Source organism: Protopterus annectens, chromosome 6.part0 (assembly GCF_019279795.1).
Source record: "Protopterus annectens isolate FY-2018-M chromosome 6.part0, PAN1.0, whole genome shotgun sequence".
Taxonomy (NCBI): domain Eukaryota; kingdom Metazoa; phylum Chordata; order Ceratodontiformes; family Protopteridae; genus Protopterus; species Protopterus annectens.
Genome location: NC_056737.1, coordinates 1,701,889,634 through 1,701,909,405, shown reverse-complemented (window position 1 = coordinate 1,701,909,405; position 19,772 = coordinate 1,701,889,634). Strand labels below are relative to the sequence as shown.

At 43.6% G+C, this 19,772-nt stretch overlaps 1 protein-coding gene across 1 annotated transcript in view; it reads right to left on the bottom strand.

Moving 5' to 3' along the window:
• Positions 1-19,772, bottom strand: part of WDR12 (WD repeat domain 12) — a gene marked incomplete in the record, with an annotated part of 668,024 nt that overhangs the window by 134,506 nt on the left and 513,746 nt on the right. The window contains 1 exon segment of the mRNA XM_044075093.1: positions 3,699-3,839. Within this exon segment, the coding sequence (XP_043931028.1) occupies positions 3,699-3,839 (141 nt within the window).

Sequence of the window (19,772 nt, the reverse complement as noted above, 5' to 3'; positions counted from 1 at the left end):
GTTAAAAAATTTAAAAAAACAAAAAAAAAAGGCCAAAAAAAAATTTTTGTTTTTACCCAATTTTTTTTTAAATTCTTTTTAAATTTTGTAAATGTAAAAAAGGTCCCTGGGCAATTCAATGTGTGTCTATAAAGAGCATTAGCATCTGTCTTGTGCTTTGTCACTAAGTGCATATATACTGCATATATTGTGATTTTTAATATATAAATATATATATATATATATATATATATATATATATACACACACACACACACACACACTTTCTGTTTGAGTAACTGAGAGGATATATTTTACAACACTCAATTATCAGCTATTGTAATTTACTGACATAGTCATGTGCTATCATGGTATTAAGATTAAGTTGTTCTACTTTTTGTAAAAGTCTGTTTGCAAATTATTCAATTCTTTAATTTTACAAAGCATTTTAACTATTACTATAGTTTGTTCATTAAATTGTCACAACTTAATTTTCCTACAAAAAAGTGATTTCACTGTGATGTTAAATTTGTACTGATGAAGATGCAGAAGGGTATTGAAACCAGCCTACAAGTTATTTTACTGGTTCCAAAGTGGAATAAATTTGCATTTGCATCCTTGTACAGTGTAGAACTGATTTTCACTGATCTGCTGATGCTTTTTGTATCAATGCTGTTGTTTAGATTGTGCACACAAAGTTTGTTTGGGTGGGATTATTGTTGTGCTAATTACAAGAATGAGGTCAAACTTGACTGCAGTTGGGCATGCCTTTCTACATGTATAAAACTTTGTAAAAGAAATGCAGCCATCTCACAAATGGCTTGCACGGGAAACAGTGCTGCTCATATGTAAGGTAAAACATATAAACCCAAGTATCAAAATTTTTTTTCCCCTCTGGGCATATGGGTAAGGGAATGGAAGCAAGTTAAAAAATAATCAGTTCAAAATTACAAGACATTTTGGACAAAAGTAGCTTGTTAATTTTTCCAAGTACTGAGTTAACTTTCAGTGATGAAAATACAGCAAGAACTATAAATGCCAATGCAAAGCAATACTAGTATGATACAAACAGGGGCTAGGCAGTTTCATCCATGTTTATATTTACTTTAAATAAAATGATATTGGAATGGAATCCAATGCTTCTTTGGGGGCAAAAATTGCAAGGCTGGCTGTTTCCAGTGACACCAGCAACTGGATATCAGTGCAAGTTACAAGCAACTATGGAACCCCAACATATACATACCAACAAAACTGTGCAAGTGATGTAGCCAGGACAAGTGTACACAGAAATGCACATGCTCAAGAGGCTGTCAGTGCAGAGTAACAGCCATGGGAACTGGGTGTTGGGGGAAAACTCACAAACATACTTTCTCACAGCTGTTTGAGTACAGAGTTATTACGTCGCCTGGGCACAATTAGTATCCACCCTCACAGAGGGGGTGGGTAATGTCATACCCACAGTCCACAGGACTTTGCCAAAGGGAATATGAGTACTGCAGTGAGGCATGAGGACCCAACTCCTTTCATGGATGCTTGGATGATAAAATGGCAGGCAGGCAGGCAGGCATAAGGTGAAAAAAGCAAACATTTAATAAAAAAATGCATACTGTTGGCAAACTTGTTGTCGTTGTGTCTTTCAGCTTTTCACGGTTAGGGATTGCCACAGCGGAGCTCCGGTCCGCTAATGATTGGCAGTAGATTTTTACGTGCCAAGCTGCCGGCTCTGACGCACAACCTTCAACGAAGGTACGCCCATTCACACAGGTCTCCACACAGAAGACGCTCCAGCTGAGAATCGAACAGGACAACGTCTTACTGTGAGGCAGCAATGCTACCGCAGCACCACCACTGCAGTCTCAACATTCCAAAACAGTTCTGTACTCAGGGATCACACGCTTATCACAGTCAGCTCCATTTTTGTAACTCAAGGGGTATAAACTATCACTGAATGTTAACTACAGATTCAAACACGAATGTTTCAAAGTCAGAGACACAACCAGTCAAGAAAAACTTGCTACAAGGAGATCAAATTAATAAAACCAAAATGAAATTTCAATGTACTAAAGTACATATACTACAGTACTGGACATAATTTATACACCATCCAGCTATGGCTGACTTTAAAATGTGCTTATCTTTAAAAGTACACATCATTCACAGTGTTACTACAGCATCAAAGTTGCACTTCCTAACTTGTTTGTACTGCAGGGTTTAAAGAAAATCTTTGTACACCTACAGCTCTACCAATATGAGAGGTTTTAAATTTCAGTGAAGTGCAGCAAAATATGATGATTCTCGAATTTCAAAGAAATTTTATTTGCACACTTATCAATTTGTGTCTCTGACACAAACTGGAAGAAAGCAAGTCCCTCCACACCACAGAGACATGAACCTTGACAGTGGACAAAGAAAGAATTTGAGCGTACAGATATCCCAAGTAACCGAAAGCAAGTAGACCGTAAGCAGCATGAATAGTTTCAAAAACAACTAAATGCAGATTCTCTTCTATATTATGCAGTAACACTGTGTGAAAGGTTGCTTAGATGCCTCCAGAATGACATTCAATCTAGCAGGAAAGACAAAATTCGGCACTATTAATATAGATCTAGGAAACGTGTGCAAAAGAAAGAATCTGAGCCTAGAAAAATAATGTATGCATGCATATTATTTTTATAACCAGGACATCTGAATGGGCAAAACCAATACACAGAAAAGGATTTAAGAGAAAAGTTCCAAATCAAATCAAACAAAACCTTATAAAAAAGCAAGCAGTGCATGTTTAAGTCATGCTATTCTGTTATATAAGCCATTATTTTTAAAAAGCAAGTTAAATGAATAAACAAATGGAACAGCAAACTATGACCTTAGAATGATAAAGCAATAAAATGTCCTGCTATCCTAATATAGAAGGTGACTATTAAGGGAAGACTCATGGAGGTGCTGCTGATTTGGAAAAATCCATAAACATGTGATGTGTGGGCTAAAATGGAGGCAATGAAGATCCTGTGGAGCAAGACCTATGCTGCCTCCAAAATGGCTCTACAGGCTAAAACAAAAAGGAGATAATGTCCACCAGTTCTGTGGCATGAAGGAAGTCCTGACTGCGATACATGTGAATGAAGTTTTACTGATGGCTCAAATTCCTGAAGACTCAACCAGAGGGGAAAGGGAATGAGAATCATATTGCCAGCTCATGTACCCCAAGGTGAGAATTTTCTCAGTCAAGATTTCAGCCCTCAGTGAAGTCCGGGGACACTAGCCCTAAAACAAAAAGCACATGAATGCATAATCACTGTGCTGGATTCGTTCTGTACTGACTTCACTGCACACTGGGCATGGAGTAAGACTGTGGCTGTAATAAAAATAAAAACAACTGGGTAATGGGAGGTCTGATGGTTAGCAAGGAAAGGGAAGGGAAGAAAAGCACATAGGGGCAAAAAGTGATCTCAAGAATGCAGGAAAAAGATGCAAAGTGAATTTTATAACAGTAGCAGTAAGTAAGCTATCTATTACATTGAAATTAAAACCTATTTGTTATGTAAAGAAATACGTCGATAAGTGAACCATATAATCAATAATAATCATAATCAACATCAAATCCATGTTTCTGTATTTAAGACTTTCCCTTGTAACCAATGTACAAGTGAAACTGTTTTAAAACCAACTTAAAGTCAACTTCACTTACATCAATAAAATGTGTGCAATAAGGTTAGTCTTACCAGAGTTGTCTTGGTTCCACCAGTCTCAGCATCCCACACTCGGATTGTGTGATCCCATGATGCACTATATATCTCATCCACCTCTGGCCACAGCACTGAGGAAACTGCTTCACCGTGGCCTGAAAAGGTCATGAGAGGAGTCTGAGAAACGTAAAATAGAAAAAAAGGTAAACATTTCGAATTACTTAAAGGAAATGGCATGAACACAAAGTTAGACTACAGCAGAAGAAACGAGACATTATTATTTTAACCATGGCAATGCTCTATACTATCTTCTTTTAATTTTTAAATGTATTTTTTTGCACAAAGTATCATACTACATCCACTGATCTTGTTCAATGGGGAATGCTACAAACAGAGTAAAAGTTTACATCTAAAAAACACATAACCAGTAAATATTTGTCATGGTTCTTGCTGACTGCAAGAAACACAGCAACTATGAAAACAAACCGAAATATGTCAGAGTTGCAATACAATGAGAGTTGGTAAGTTGTCAATGAATATACAAAGAGGATTAAAAAACAACCCACTAAATTCAATGGGGTAAATCCGTTCTACCACCATCTAAAAAAGATGTGAGAGAAGACCGAATGTAATATACCGACCTCTCCTCCCATCTTGAATTAAGTCTCCCATGTCAGTTAGGTTTATCTACTTGTTTGTACTGTGACACTCTTGGCATACGCAGGGTTACTGCATGTAGGTTAGATTTACATGGACCACCGGTGATCTCGGTTATTTGAATTGCCTTGTCAGCTACTTAAGACACAACCACCCAAGTTACTTAAAAGTTCCTCAATAACACTCATCATCATGGTTTTAGTGGATGAAAGAATAAAGCACAAGTTTCTTCATGAACATGAATTGCAAGGACTTGCGACTCATCAATACCACCTAGAGTATCTGCCCTTTTTGCATTCCCTTCCATTCCTCATTCCCTCCAAAGGAGGTAATACATTTGACTGTGGTCTACAGAATTTTTTTTTTGTCTGTTAAATACAAGTATTCATTATAAAAGAGAGAAAAAAAAACAGACATGTATAACTGTGACAACTGACTGAGTTTGTAAGATACAGATAGGTAAATGGATGGATACATAAGGTGAGTTTCCTACACGATGTGCAGCATGAATATTGGCTCATCTCTGAAAACTGTTGATCACATCTACCCAGTTACAAAATATTTAGCTAAAACAAATAAGGCTCCCAACTACATTGCTCATGGGGAGCGTATGTACTGCAGCTATGTTTGACAAGTTCCATAAGGTACAAATAGAATGAGAATGAGGACAAAAAAAGAAAGACAAAATGTAACAGATACTACAACCATCACAAATCCCATCTGCAAATATAACTTTACACTTAATTCAACATGTAGCTTTCCCAAGTGAATTTTTAATCGCATGTTCCTTAATGTTTAAGTCTTGCACACACAGCTATTTTTGCAACTGTAAGTCACCCTTAAAAAAAAGTTGTCTTTGCATAATGTTCCATCTATATTGTTGATCTTCATCTATTCTTGACTGATGGGTTTTGGTTCCAGACGTTGTATAGCTCGCATCAGCCAAAAAAAAATCTCTCGAGGTGCAAGTCTACCCATAATTCCCCTCTCCAGATTACTGCAGACTGAATTTGCAAAAGACAGAAGAATAGTGTAATAAAGGGCAGAAGCCTTGTCCGAGATACGCATAACAACAACAACCCAGGACACGGTATCGCTCAACCAGAAACCTGAAGGAGGGGGCTGGCGGGAGGGACACAAGAAGAAATGAAGACTGACAACATAGATGGAATGTTATGGTAAGACATAACTTCTTTATCTGATGTTGTCAATCTTAATCTATTCTTGACTGATGGGACAGAGTCCCCAGCTACCTTGTATCCTCGGAGGCCTTATGGAAGGACATTCCTGAGCACCATAGAACCAAAGGATGTTCTCCTCCCCTGGAGACCATATCCAATTTGTAATTTATAATAAAGGTATGAGGCTTAGCCAAAGTTGCAGCCACACAAATTTCTGACATAGAAGCTTTACAGTGAAAGACGGCAGAAGTCACCACTGAGCTAGTAGACTGTGCCTTGACTGGTTTTGGGAGTTTCATATTCAGGTTCTTGTAGATGAAAGATATACATTCTCTAAACCACCTGGAGAGTGTTACCTTGGACAGTGATCTGCCTAAAGTTGCACTTGCGAAGGATATGAACAATTGATCAGATCGCTTAAACTGTTTAGTTCTATCTAGGCAGAACCGCAATTGCCTGTATACATCCAGAAGATGAAGGCAGTACTCGCCTTTGTTAGAAAAATTTGGGAAAAATACAAGTAAGTCTACAGACTGATTGATATTAACATTTGAGATCACCTTAGAAAGAAAAGTTGGATTTATCCTGAGTGACACTCTATCCTTGTGGAAAATTAAGTAAGGAGCTTTAGACTCCTCTCACAGAAGTGACAGCTACGAAAAGTAACATCTTCCAGGAAAGGAACTTTAAATCACAGGTAGCTGCTGGTTCAAATGGTGGTACCGTAAGTGACTGCAGTACTAGAGTTAGATCCCAAGGTGGGAGAGGATCTTTAAAAGGAGGCTTTAAGCGTATTATACCCTTTAGGAAAACCTTGCAAAGTCTGTCAGAAAGCAAAGGTTGGTTTCCAAATCCGATATGAAAATTTGAAATTGCTGCTAACATAACTGACTGTAGATGCAGAGGCTCCTTTATTAAACGTGGCAGCTAGGAATTCTAAAATTTTCTCTACTGGTGGTGAAAAAGGGTCCAGTCCATTTTCAAAAGACCAAACAGAAAATATATTCCATTTGTTTATGTAGAGTGCTTTGGTGGATTGTTTATGAGATGCCAACAAAATATGCCGCACGGGAGAAGGTATAGCATTATGCTTGGCATCTATTGGAAGTAGGGGAACCAAGCTGTCAGCTTGACAGTCTGAAGATTGGGATACACTAGACCCTGGGACGGGACAGGAGATCTGGAAAGTACAGTTGTGTACACTTCGCATAAATGTAGATGTTAGAGTGTATTCACTGTTGCAGTCATCACACTTGTGTTATCTGCCTGCAGGTAGCCCTCAGTCAGACTGAATACTAGAGACTTGGTGTTTCTGCATCGGATGCTGTCACTTCAGGACTGACGTCAGGTCGTCAGGGGGTATAAAAGCAGGTAGCCGACACCATTTACATCAGTTTTTGTTGCCCCAAATGTCAGGAGCACCCCAAATAGGGAGCTAAGCTATGGTGGGGAAAACACCACCAGTAAAAAGTAAATACCAATACCAATACTCCAGAAGGGGTGAGTAACAGCCATAGAGAGGAGAGCGAGAGAGAGAATCAGGGGGCTGAAGGGAGGAAAACCAGGACTGCAGCAGTGAATACACTTGAACATCTACATTTATGGTAAGTGTACACAACTGTACTATGTTCCTCGTGTTTCACTGTTGCAGTCATCACACGGGTGGATTCCCAAAGCTGAAGAAGGGTGGAGGCAGTCAAGAAGAGTTAGGGCTGGCTAGTATGACTTGCAGGACTGCTGCAGCAAAACCTGCCCTGGATTTGGAAAAGATAGACAGGTGGTAATGCTTGGTGAAGGTGTGTACAGAACTCCAGATAGCAGCTTCCAGGATTGTCCCTGGTAGGGACTCCCATAAGAAATGTTGTAGAGGTAGATGTTGCCCTAGTGGAATGTGTTCTGACCACCTGAGGGTTTGGTTTCCCAAGGTGTTTGTAGCAGAAAGGGATGCAGTGCACTATCCATTTGGAAAAGGTTTGTTTTGAAATAGCCTTGCCCTCTGCCCTTGTTGCAAAGCTGACTAATAACTGGTCAGATTTTCTGAAGGGTTTAGTCCTATCAAGATAGAATCTGAGCTGTATGTGCACGTCCAAGAAGTGCAGGATCCTTTCCCCTTTATTTTGAGAATTAGGGAAGAAGGCTGGCAAATGGATGGATTGGTTGAAAGCCACAATGGACACCACTTTAGGCATAAAGAAAGGGTTAGTCCTGAGGGAAACCCTGTCAGCATGGAAAATAATGAAGGGTTCCACAGCCATCAGTGCTGGTAGCTCAGACATTCTTCTAGCTGAAGTGATGGCTAGAAGCAAGGCTGTTTTCCAAGAGAGGAATTTTAACTTTGCTGACGCAGCAGGGTCAAAGGGGTGAAGCGTGAGCTTTTCCAGTACAAAGTTAAGGTCCCAAGCAGGGGTGGGTGCTCTCCTTGGTGGTCTTAAGTTGTTTGTCCCTCTCAAGAACTGCTTGACAAGAGGCTGTGAGAAGAGGGATGGCTCAGTGTTATGGGCAGAAATGGCTGAGGCATGTATCATAATGGAGGAGAAGGACAGGCCTTGGTGGAGTAAATCTGCTAAATAATCCAGGATTAGAGGCAGGGAGGGCAGTGTTGTATCCTCTTCCTTTAGACTGAATCCATGAGCAGAACCTTTTCCACTTAGCATAGGGTTTTCTTGAACTAGGTCTTCTGGCTTCAAGAAAGACGTCCAGCACCTGCTTGCTTAGGGTTGCTGGGAGAGAATTCAAGGAATAAGCCAGGCTGCAATATTTAGGGTTTGCAGTTGTGGATGCAAAATCTGTCCCTCCTGCTGAGAGAGCAGGGTTGGGCTCTGGTGTAGGTGCCAAGGTGGCACCGGTGTCAGGCTGCGCAGGAGATGGTACCAGTGCTGGCGTTGCCAGTCCGGGGCAATTAGAATTGTCCTTGGTCGGTCTTGTTTTATTTTGAGTAATACTCTTGAGAGAAGAGGCAGAGGGGGAAAGGCATAGATCGAGAGATTTACCCACTAAAAGGATAGGGCATCCACTTTCCAGGCCCTGCTGTGAGGATTCCTGGTGCAGAAATTGCTGAGCTGGTGGTTGTAGGGGGGAGGCAAAGAGATCCACCTCTGGGGTCCCTCATTTCTGAATCAGAAGGTTGAAGGTGCTGGGCTCCAATTGCCACTCGTGTGGGTCTATGAAATTTCTGCTCAAGTCGTCTGCAAATGAGTTTTGTTTGCCTGGCAGCAACTGAGCTTACAGATGGACTTGAATGTCCAAAAGCAGTGTTCCACAGGGCTATGGCTAACCTGCAGAGTGGGTAGGAGTGGGTTCCCCCCTGCTTGTTGATGTACCACATAACTGTGGTGTTGTCTGTTTATATTAGCAGTTTTCCTGGAAAGAGAAGGGATCTGAAAGCTGTCAAGGCATTCTGTACAGCTACCATCTCTTTTTGGTTGATGTGCAGATGAATCTGACTTGGGCTCTAGTGGCCCTGAATACATTTGCCATCCATGTGTGCCCCCCAGGCATGGTCTGATACATCTGTGGTTAGGGTCTGGGCGGTGTGGCATTGAGTAAATGGCAGTCCCTTGTTGTGGTTGCATGCTTCTGCCCACCAAAGGAACTCTGTCCTTAGACAAGGTATAATAGGAATGACTGTTTCCAGGTCCTGAGAATGTTGGCACCAAAGACTTTAAATACCACTAAAGTTTCCTCATATGCAGTCTTGCATATGGAATTAGCAGTATACATGAGGCCATGAACCCTAGGGCTTGCAGTATTTTTCTTGCGGATAGTTGGGTCTAGTGGCCATTTGTTTGAAGTAGTCTGTTAGACAGACTTGTTTTTCTGAAGTGAGGAATGCCATCTGGGAAGTTGTGTCCAAGCTTGCTCCCAGAAATACAATCTTTTGACTGGGTACCAGTTTTGATTTCTTTTCGTTGATGGTGTACCCCAAGGAAGTGAGAAGGTTTTTCACAAATGTCAGGTGCTGCAGCAGCAATTCCTGACTGTCCGCCTGAATCAGGCAGTCGTCCAAGTATGGGTAAATTTGGATATTTCTCTGCCTGCAGTATGCAATGGCTGGAGCCAGGCAGTTTGTGAATACTCTGGGAACACTAGATAAGCCAAAAGGAAGTGCAGAGAAATGATACTGTATAGATCCTGCCCTGAAACGTAGATACTTCCTACATGACTCCCTTATGGGGATGTGCAGACTGGCTTCTTTTAAGTCTAGGGTGACTAACCAGACATCTTTGGCTAGCATAGGTAGAAGCTGCTGCAGAGTGAGCATTCTGAATTTTGGTACCACCAGGATGGTATTGAGAATCAAAAGATCTAGGATTGGGCGCCAAGTGCCCTCTTTTCTGGGTATCAGGAAAAGTCTAGAATAGAATCCTTGGCCTATCTGTTCCGCAGGAACAGGTTGAATTGCCCTTATAGAGAGCAGGGATTGAACTTGGTTTTGTGCCTCTGCCCACTGGTTTGTAGGAAGGTCTGAGAACCCTTTTGGGGCTGGCAGTGAGTGGAAGTATAATCTGTACCCCTGGGATACAATGTTGAGGACCCATCGGTCTTTGGTGATGGAAATCCAGTTTTCTACATGAAGGGCAAGTTTTCCTCCTAGGGGCACAAGCAGTTGGGCAGAGGTGGGGAGTGGAGTTGAAAAGTCATTGGGAATTCTTTCCGTAAGGGGGTGGTTTAGCACTCCAGGCATCCTTGGCTAGCATAGGAAGAAGCTGTTGCAGAGTAATCATTTTGAATTTTGGTACCACCAGGAAGATGTTGAGAATTGAAAGATCCAGGATTGGACGCCAACTGCCCCCTTTCCTGGGTACCAGGAAGAGCCTGGAGTAGAATCCTTGACCCCTCTGTTCTACTGGAACCGGCTGAATAGCTCTGATATTGAGCAGGGAAGGTACTTGGTTTTGAGCCTCTGTCCATTGGTTTTAGAGGAAGATCTGGAAACCTGCTTGGGGTTGGCAGTGAATGGAAATAAAATCTGTACCCCTGGGATACACTGTTGAGGACCCACCGGTCCTGAGTGATGAGCATCCATTTTTTTGCATGAAGGGCAAGTTTTCCTCCTAGGGGCACAAGCAATTGGGCAGGGCTGGGAAATGGAGTAAAGAAGTCATTGTGAGCTTTTTCCGTAAGGAGGTGGCTTACCACTCCTTGCTTTAGGGATGGGAACACTCCATTGCTTAGATCTCTGCATACCCTGAGACTGTAGTCTGGTGGTCTGTTTCCCCTGGGTCTGGTTTGAGAAGGCCTGGAGGGGGCTGGAAAGGACCAGTGTTTGGATGGGCAATGCTACTGAATCTAGGGGGTTGCACTTGTAAGAATTCTTTTAAGAGTCTGCATAGACTTAGCTTTTTCTTCCATCTTTTCAAGAACCTCTTCTGCTTTGGTGCCAAACAGTCCTTTTTCAAAGGAGCGTCTAGTGACTTTGATTTGACATGGTCTGGCAAGGTCTGCTCCTTCAGCAAAGCATGTCTTCTCAGTAGAGAGCCAGTGACTGCTGCCCGGCAGGATGCTTCTAGAGAGTGTCAAAGCCACACTGCAAAGTATGATTGCTGACTTGGCTTGCAGAGTGCATAAGCTCCTGCAATTCTATATTTTCTGCACAGTCTGAAAAGGTTGCCACTTTTTGTTTAATAAGTTCCACAGTATGTTGCTGGTACTTCAGCATGTGAAACAGACAATTCAATGCCCTAATAGCAAGAGTTGCAGAGCTATATACCTTCTTACCAAATCTGGCCAAAGTTCTAGAATCCCTGTCCAAAGGAGTGGGATTCTTGGCTGTAGTAGCCTTGATACCTTTAGGCCCCGGGGAAATCATCTCTGAGTCAGCAGTAGGAGTCTTGAAAAGAAATCTGTGACTGTCAGGTACTCTGTAGTACCTGTCTGGTTTCCTAGGGGCAGGAGGTAAAGTGTTGGGAGTAAGACTGGATTCCATAAAAACATCATTCACAACATCCAGGACAGGGGGTACTGCTAAAGGCCTATGCAGAGACAACTCCAGAAATTCTCCAAGTCTCTTTTTGGACTGAGGATAGAATTGGCATTTCCAGTGGAAATGCTCTCTTAAGGTATGTAAGGTTTCACCAAAAGAAAAATACCCTGCAGGGGAAGCAGAGGAAATGGATTCCTCTGCATCTGAATCTGAATCCTCATAAGCAGATAAGGGCATGTCTTCATAATCAGAAAACTCGGACTCCTGGTCTGTAGAAGCTGAATGGGACTGAACTCTGTCTCTTAGCAGGGGAAGGCCGACTTCCCCTAATCAGCGTGATAAGGTCTTCGGCCATTCTAAGCATTTGTTTTTGTGGCATGAGAGCAGGTGCATGCGCTTTGGTCGTCGGTTTTCTAGGAGTAGTGCGTACTCTGGGCCTAAGAAAAGTACAGTTTTGTACCTACCATAAATGTAAATGTTCGAGTGTTCATACTGCTGCAGTCATTACACTTGGGTTATCCTGCCATCAGGCGGTCCCTGCAGTCGGCCCGAATTCCAAAGTGAATCTTAATTGATGAGAAGGATAGGCCTCTGTCCAGCATCTCAGTTAAGTATTGTAAAGTCTGAGGAATGTTTGGAACAAGAGGGTCAAGGCTTTGAGCCTGGTTCCAGGCGCAGAATTTCTTCCATTTTTCTGAGTAAGCTTTCCTGGTGCTAGGCCTCCTGGCCTCCAGAATGACATCCATAACAACTTTAGAGAGAGGTGTTGTCTGTTTGACTAATGTATCTACCATGCAGCCAGGTTTAGGGTTTTGAGCTGACCGTGCAGGATCCGATTGTTTTGTTGAGTCACAAGGTGTGGAATTTGAGGCAAAATCCATGGTGGGCCTTGAGCCAAATTCCTTAAGATAGGGTACCAGTGCAGGCGTGGCCAGTCTGGAGCAATCAGGATCATCTGTGTTTTTTCTTGTCTAGCTTTTAGGAGTACCTTTGAAATGAGAGGCAGTGGTGGGAAGGCATAAACTTTTAGGTTTCTCCAGCTGAACAGAAGAGCATCCATTTTCCATGCTTGATTGTGATAAGTCCTTGTGCAGAATTTCTGTAGTTGGCAATTCAGTGGGGATGCAAAAAGATCTATGTCTGGGCATCCCCACTTTTGCGTTACCATGCTGAAGATATGTGGGTTCAATTTCCATTCGTGAGGGTCCATGATATTTCTGCTTAGATCGTCTGCCAGAGTATTTTTTTCTTTCCTGGCAGGAATTGTGCTTGTAGGTGAACTGGATACGTTAGAGCTGTGTTCCACAAGGTCATGGCTTGCCTGTATAAGGGATATGAATTCGTGCCCCCTTGCTTGTTTATCTACCACATTACTCTGGTGTGGTCTGTCTTTAATAGTAATTGTCCTGGATGTAGAAGGTCCTTGAAGGCTGTTAGGGCATTGTGAACAGCCAACATCTCTCTTTGATTGATGTGAAGATGCATCTGGTCTGTGGTCCACTTGCCTGAATGTATTTTCCTGCCATGTGTGCTCCCCAGGCGTAATCCGAAGCATCTGTTAGAGTTTGCCTGGCTGTGGGTTAGGTGAAAGGCTGACCCTTGTTTAGGTGACATGCCTGTGCCCACCATCGAAACTCCTGTTGTAGGCAGGGAATCATTGGTATTACTGCTTCTAAACTGTGAGAGTGCCGAGTCCAAACACTTTTCAGGTACCACTGTAATTTCCTCCTATGCAGTCTGGCATATGCTATTAGTAGTATGCAGGATGCCATGAATCCCAGGACCTGCAGAATTTTTCTTGCAGGGAGATGGGACTTCCTTGCCAGCAATTGAAAATATTGAGTTAGTTGAACTTGTTTGTCTGGCGTGAGGTAAGCCATCTGGGCCGTTGTATTTAAGCTGGCACCCAGGAATATAATCTGTTGCAAGGGCACTAGTTTTGACTTCTTTTCATTTACTGTGTGCCCTAGAGAAATTAGCAACCTTTTTACAAACGCCAGATGCTGTAGAAGAATGTCCTTTGTCTCTGCTTGAATGAGGCAGTCGTCCAGATATGGATATATTTGAATTCCTTTCTGTCTGCAAAATGCAATTACTGGTGCCAGGCTTTGTGAAGACCCTGGGCGCAGTAGATAAGCCAAAGGGCAGTGCAGAGAATTGGTAGTGCATTGTACCAGCTTTGAATCTGAGGTATCTTCTGCAATTTTGTCTGAAGGGACATGCAGGTATGCCTCTTTGAGGTCCAGAGTAACAAGCCAAGCCTTCTTGCCCAGCATGGGTAGAAGCTGCTGTAATGTCAACATTTTGAATTTCGGAATATCCAGGTAAGTATTCGGAATTGAAAGGTCTAGTATGGGCTTCCAGGCCTTGCCCCTTCTGGGGACCAGGAAGAGTCTTGAGTAAAATCCTTGTCCTTGTTCCTGTCGTGGTACTTTTTGAATAGTCTCATGTCCATGAGGGCTGAAATTTGTTTCTGTGCCTCTGCCCATTGATTTTGTGGCAGGTCTGGCATTCCTTTTAGCCTTGGTAAAGTATGAAAGTGGAATCTGTAACCTTGAGACACAATATTCAGGACCCATTTGTCTTGGGTGATTGTTTGCCAGTTTTGAGAAAAAAGTGCTAGTTTACCCCATAAGGGGGCTTCCAAAAGGGACATGCTTGGCATACGAAGGGGAAAGTCATTGTGACTGTTTCCTGTAAGGTTGAGACTTGTCCTCACCACCTTTTGGGGTTGAGGTGCCCCACTGTCGTTGTCTGTTTGAGCCTTGGGGTTGAGATCTGCCTCTTGGGCATCTGTATCTGCCTCTCTGTGGCCTGTCTGACACTGGAAAGGACCAATGCTTTGTTAGCCAATTTCTGCTAAACCGAGGTGGCTGTACCTGTAAGAAATCCTTGACTGTTTGCATAGATTTAGCTTTATCCTCCATTTTCTTTAACACCTCGTCTGCCTTAACACCAAACAAAGTATCATGCTGTAAAGGAGCATCCAATAATTTTGCCTTAACATGATCTGGTAAACTTTGTTCTTTTAACCAAGCATGCCTTCGAATTACAGAACCTGCAACTGCGGCTCTACAAGAGGCCTCTAAAGAATCAAAACCACATTGCAGAGTATGTTTTCCCACCTGTTCAACTGCATGCAATAAATCCTGCATTTCTTTACAATCAAGAGCTTCTGTGCTTGCAAGCATGTTCTGTTTTAACTGAGCCATTAAATATTGTTGGTACTTAAGCATGTGAAACTGGCAATTTAAAGCTCTTACTGCTAAAGTTGCAGAAGTGTATACTTTCTTCCCCGATCTATCCAAAGCTCTGGAATCTCTGTCAGAGGGTACTGGATCTTTTGCAATGGAAACCTTAACCCCTTTTGGACACTGGGAAATAGTTTCTGGATCAGCAGGAGGGTTTTTGTAAAGAAACTTGTGAGAATCGGGGACTCTATAATACCTATCTGGCTTGGCTGGAGCAGGGGGCAAAGAGTCAGGAGATAAACTGGATTCAGAGAACACATCATGCAAAATATCTAGCACACGCGGAATAGCCAGGGGCCTGTGTTGAGGCAATAAGAGGAAATCCCTTAGCCTTTTCTTGGATTCTGAGTAATCCTGGCTTCCAATGGAAATGCTCCCTCATGGTATGTAAAGTTTCCCCAAACGAATAATCCTCAGGAGGAGAGGCTGTTGGGATAGATTCTTCAGCATCAGAGTCCTCATAGGGAGGTACAGAGTATCCCTGGTCTGAAGAGGAATCAGAGGAAATGGAAACCTGATCAGAGGAGTCATAGTCTGCATCATGCCTAGGCTTTTTCTCAGGGGGGGGGGGATGGGAACCCCTGATTAAAGAGATGAGGTCTTCGGCCATTTTAAGCATTTGTTTCTTAGGCATGGAGGACTGTCCAGAAGAATGCTGTACTTGTTTCTTTGTCTTCAATGGTACCTTTGTCTTGGCTGTTTTAATGGTGAGTTGTGAAGGTCTGAAAACACCCTCAGAAGCCGATGCCTGCTCAGCGACTCTGGACTCATCTGAGGGATTAGTTTCTGTAGGCCCAATACCCTGAGTTTCCAGAGGCCTAGATGTCTCCATGTGGGAGTCAGAAGTGGCCTGTGGCTCTGAGGCAGCGGGTGTCAGGGGCTGCGAAAGCACCTCACTGAGAACTGGCGACTGGCCTAGAAGAGGTTTCGTCGTCGGTTTTGGACCTCGGATGCCTGTCTATCCTTGTCTTTGCGTTTTTTTTGGTATTGAGGTCGTCAGCTGATCCAGCGGCATCGTATAATTGAACCTTCGGCCAAAGTAGTGCAAAGCAAAATTTTGTTAAATCTAACACAAAACCAACAACTAGCGACGTCGTGATCAGGGCCTAGGCATGGAATACAGTAAGAGTTGAAGTCCTTATGAGGTATTTGCTTCCCACAAGAAATACAATTAACTTTTTCTGACATCGGTCTGAGGCAAGAAAAACGTTTCCCCAACGGGGTACTTAGCGTTATTGAAGACTTCGGATCTGAAATTCGACTTCGAAAATCTCAGGAGTTGGCCAACTGGCACTTGTGAACTGCTTCTGCTTCTGGCACCGCGCGGCAAGAAAGATTGAAGAAAATGGCGTCGGATGCATCTTGTATACCCCTGGCGCACTGACGTCAGGGAAGAAGCGACAGCAACCGACGCCGGACCAAGACTTTGGAATTCGGGCCGACTGTGGGACCGCCTGACGGCAGGATAACCTAAGTGTAATGACTGCAGCAGTGTAACACGAACATCTCAGTAGTTTTGGTTAAAAAGAAGTTGTCAGTTTGAGTCGAACATCGGCTGAGCAAAGAACTGCCACAGAAGCCGGTGCTTGCACAGCGACTATGGACCCATCCAAGGTAGAGACATCTGCAGGTTCCATAGTCAAAGAAGAGTCTTGTGGCATACCGGACTCTGAATGGGTCTCAGTAGAGGCCTGCGAATCCACTGAAGCGGGCATCAGGGGCTGCAAAGGCACCTCACTGAGTACCGGCAGACTGGCAACTAGCTTAACAGAAGCATCGTCTGCAGCTTTGGACCTATGCGGTCTCTCTCTGTCTTTATCCTTACATTTTTTCAGAATATCAGTAGTCGGATGGCTTACTGAAGCCATTTCAGAATACAGAGACCGAGAGCGAAAGAATTTAGTGACAAAGAGAGCCCGATGACGAATCGTTCGGGCGTTAAACAAGGCACAAAAACAACAGCGAGGGACGTCATAGTCTGGGCCTAAACAGATAACGCAGTAAGAATGAAAATCTCTGTGAGGTATTTGCTTTCCCCACAGGCAAGACAATTAACTTTTTCTAACATCATTTAGAGCAAGAAAGAAGGATCCCCAATGGGGTACTTAGCTTTAGAAGACTTCAGGATTATTCAATTCGTAAATGAAAATTCAGGTAGCAGCCGACCGGCATTTGCGAACTGCTTCTGCTTTGGTCTTCTCGGCAAGAAAGACTTATGTAATGGTGTCAGCTGCCTGTTTTTATACCCCTGATGACCGGACGTCAGTCCTGGAGCGACAGCATCCAACACAGAAATACTAAGTCTCTGGTAATCGGGCCAACTGAGGGCTATCTGCAGGCAGATAACCCAAGTGTGATGACTGCAACAGTGAAACACGAAAAACATATGGGTCCAGAATCCATGGGCGGCAAAGTAGATGAGGCCAAAGGAAGGGAAACCATATCTGTCAAGGCTAACAAGGAGCTATGAGGATCACTTTGCTTCTCAACCAAGATGCTTTCTTGAGAAACAATGGGATTAGAAGGAAGGGGGAAAGGCGTAGAGAAGACCCAGGAGCCAATTGTGAAAATGAGCGTCTCTGGAGGACTCCCCCTGAGGGGGAATTACGGTGAAGTAGCTTCTGCACTTATTGTTCAGGGGTGAGGCAAACAGGTCAGAGCTAGGCTGGCCCCAACAAAAAAAAATATCTTGCGTTACTCTGGGGCCCAGAGACCACTTGTGAGGAACGAGGATACATCTGCTCAATTTGTCCGCAATTATGCTGGCAGTCCCTGGGATGTGCTATCAGAAAGCCATTGAATGATATGGCCCATTGCCACACTCGAAGGTCTTCTTGACACAATGGATAGGACTTGGTTTCCGACTGTTTGTTGATGGAACAGACCACTGACATATTGTCTGATTGAACAGTTATCATCCCTATAGGTAAGGAAGAATGAAATGCTTGCAATGCCAGAAGCACTGCCCTTAGCTGCAGTACACTGATATGCAGGTTGGCCTCGGAGGGGGACCAAGTGCCTTGAACTGTCTTCTCTAGATAATGCCCCACCAGCCCATCTGGGAAGCATCCATGGTCACTAAGGCCTTGGGCTGAGGGAAGACAAAGGGACAACCTCGAAAAATCTCCTTTAAATTCATCCACCAAATTAGATCTTTCTTGCAATGACTGGAAATGAAAATTAAGTTGTCCATGAGGTGAGTTAGTATAGACCACTGGTTTGCTAGTATCCAATGTAGAGGTCTCATGTGAAATCTTGCTAATGGAACTAAGGTGACAGCAGCTGTCATGGAGCCCAGTGCTTGTAGAATCAGTTGACCAGTTATCTTGTTTGAGCGCAGCAGTGGGTGAAGTTGCATCTGTATATTCTGCAACCTGTGAAGAGGAAATGATGCAATGAAAGAAGCACTGAGACGAGCACCAATGAATTCCACTTCCTTGGTGGGGTTTAACTGGGATTTCGCAGCACTGACTGTTATGCCCAATTGGTGGGGCAGGTCAAGTATGAAGTCCATGGCTTGTTGCAGTAGATGCCTGGAGGGAGCGGAGAGGAGCCAGTCGTCTAGATAAGGAAACACTCAGAATTTGTGCATCCTCAAGTGAGTTGTGACAGCTGAAATGCATTTGGTGAATACCCTGGGGGCTGTGGTGAGGTCAAAGGGCAGCACCCTGAACTGGAAATGACTGGCTCCTATTCGGAAGCGGAGAAACTTTCTCGAGCATTTGTCCACTTTTATTTGGTAATATGCGTCTTGAAAGTTGATACAGCACATCCAATTATCTTTCTCTAAGAAAAGGAGAATAGACTGTAGCATGACCATCCAGAATTTTGCTTGGATCCTAACTAGTCTGGTGGGACTTCTTGGACACCTCTTTTTCTAGGAGCTTCTATATTTCTATTGCTGCTTGAACTCTCTGACTGGGTGAAACATCAGGGAGTCCTGAAAGAGTTCTTGGATAAAGAGTGAAGGGAATTAGATAACCTCGGTAATTATCCTTAGCACCCAAGCATCGGTGGTTATGTGTCTCCAGGCTTTTGGGTGCAAGGAAAATCTTCCCCCAACTGCTTCCAGAGGTAAGTAATCGGGGCCATCCTTAAGGAGCGCTGATAGGGTTGACAGGAGAATGACTCTCTGGAACCTTGATTCTGCAGACCACTCCTGCCTCTGGGACGGCATCTTTCACTACAACTCCCCCCTCTGCCCCAAGGGGAGTCCGAGCCATGTGTGTCTTGGAAAGGCTTCTGGGATTTCTTGAACCACATTTGAGCATTCTTTTGATTCCTGGAATAGGATCATTGAGGACTGGAAAAATGTATGCTCACAGCAGACAAAGTCTTTCCATCCTTCTCACACCAGGACAGAGTTTTCTTAACTTTGGGACCAAACAAAGTGGACCCATAAAGGGTTCATTGACAAAGGAAGACTTGAACAGTTCCACAAACTCACACAGGCACATCCAAATATGTCTCCAAATTGTAACGCCTGAAGCTGCTGACCTGGCTACCCCTTCGACTGCATGTGCAATGAGCCTCATGGACGAGTTTGAGATAGACTCCAGGATAGCTAGTTAGAAGGCTACCTTTTCCTGGATGCCCCTCAGCCACAGCTCCCACCAGAGTATCAGACAGCTTCTTGATCAGATCCCTTTGGAGTCTACTGAAATGTGGAAAAGTTCAAGGACCTGAGAGAGACCGTTGATGATGCATACACCTGCTTCGCAAATCTGTCCATCTCCCTGGACTCTCGGTGCAGGGTGGGACAGTAGAATTTTCCTCGGCTAGTTCTTTTCTAGTGGCTGCTGCAACCACCATGGCATCTACTACCAAGCCTTTGGACCAGTGAGGTTGGTCCTCTGGAGCAGTAAGAATCTTGTCAGGTCTCCGGGGGACTGGTTCCACAGAATCAGGAGCCTTCCAAGCCTGCTGAGCAATTAGCTTAATGAAATCATCAGCAGGTGGGGTCACAAATGGGCATGCACCCAAGGCCTGCAAGTACACAGATTCCTCCGGGGATAAGTCTTTGGACTTCCAATTACCCCTCTGCTTCAGAATCTCCAGAAGGTCTCCAAAGCAGATGTCTTCTGGGGGTGATCGTGGT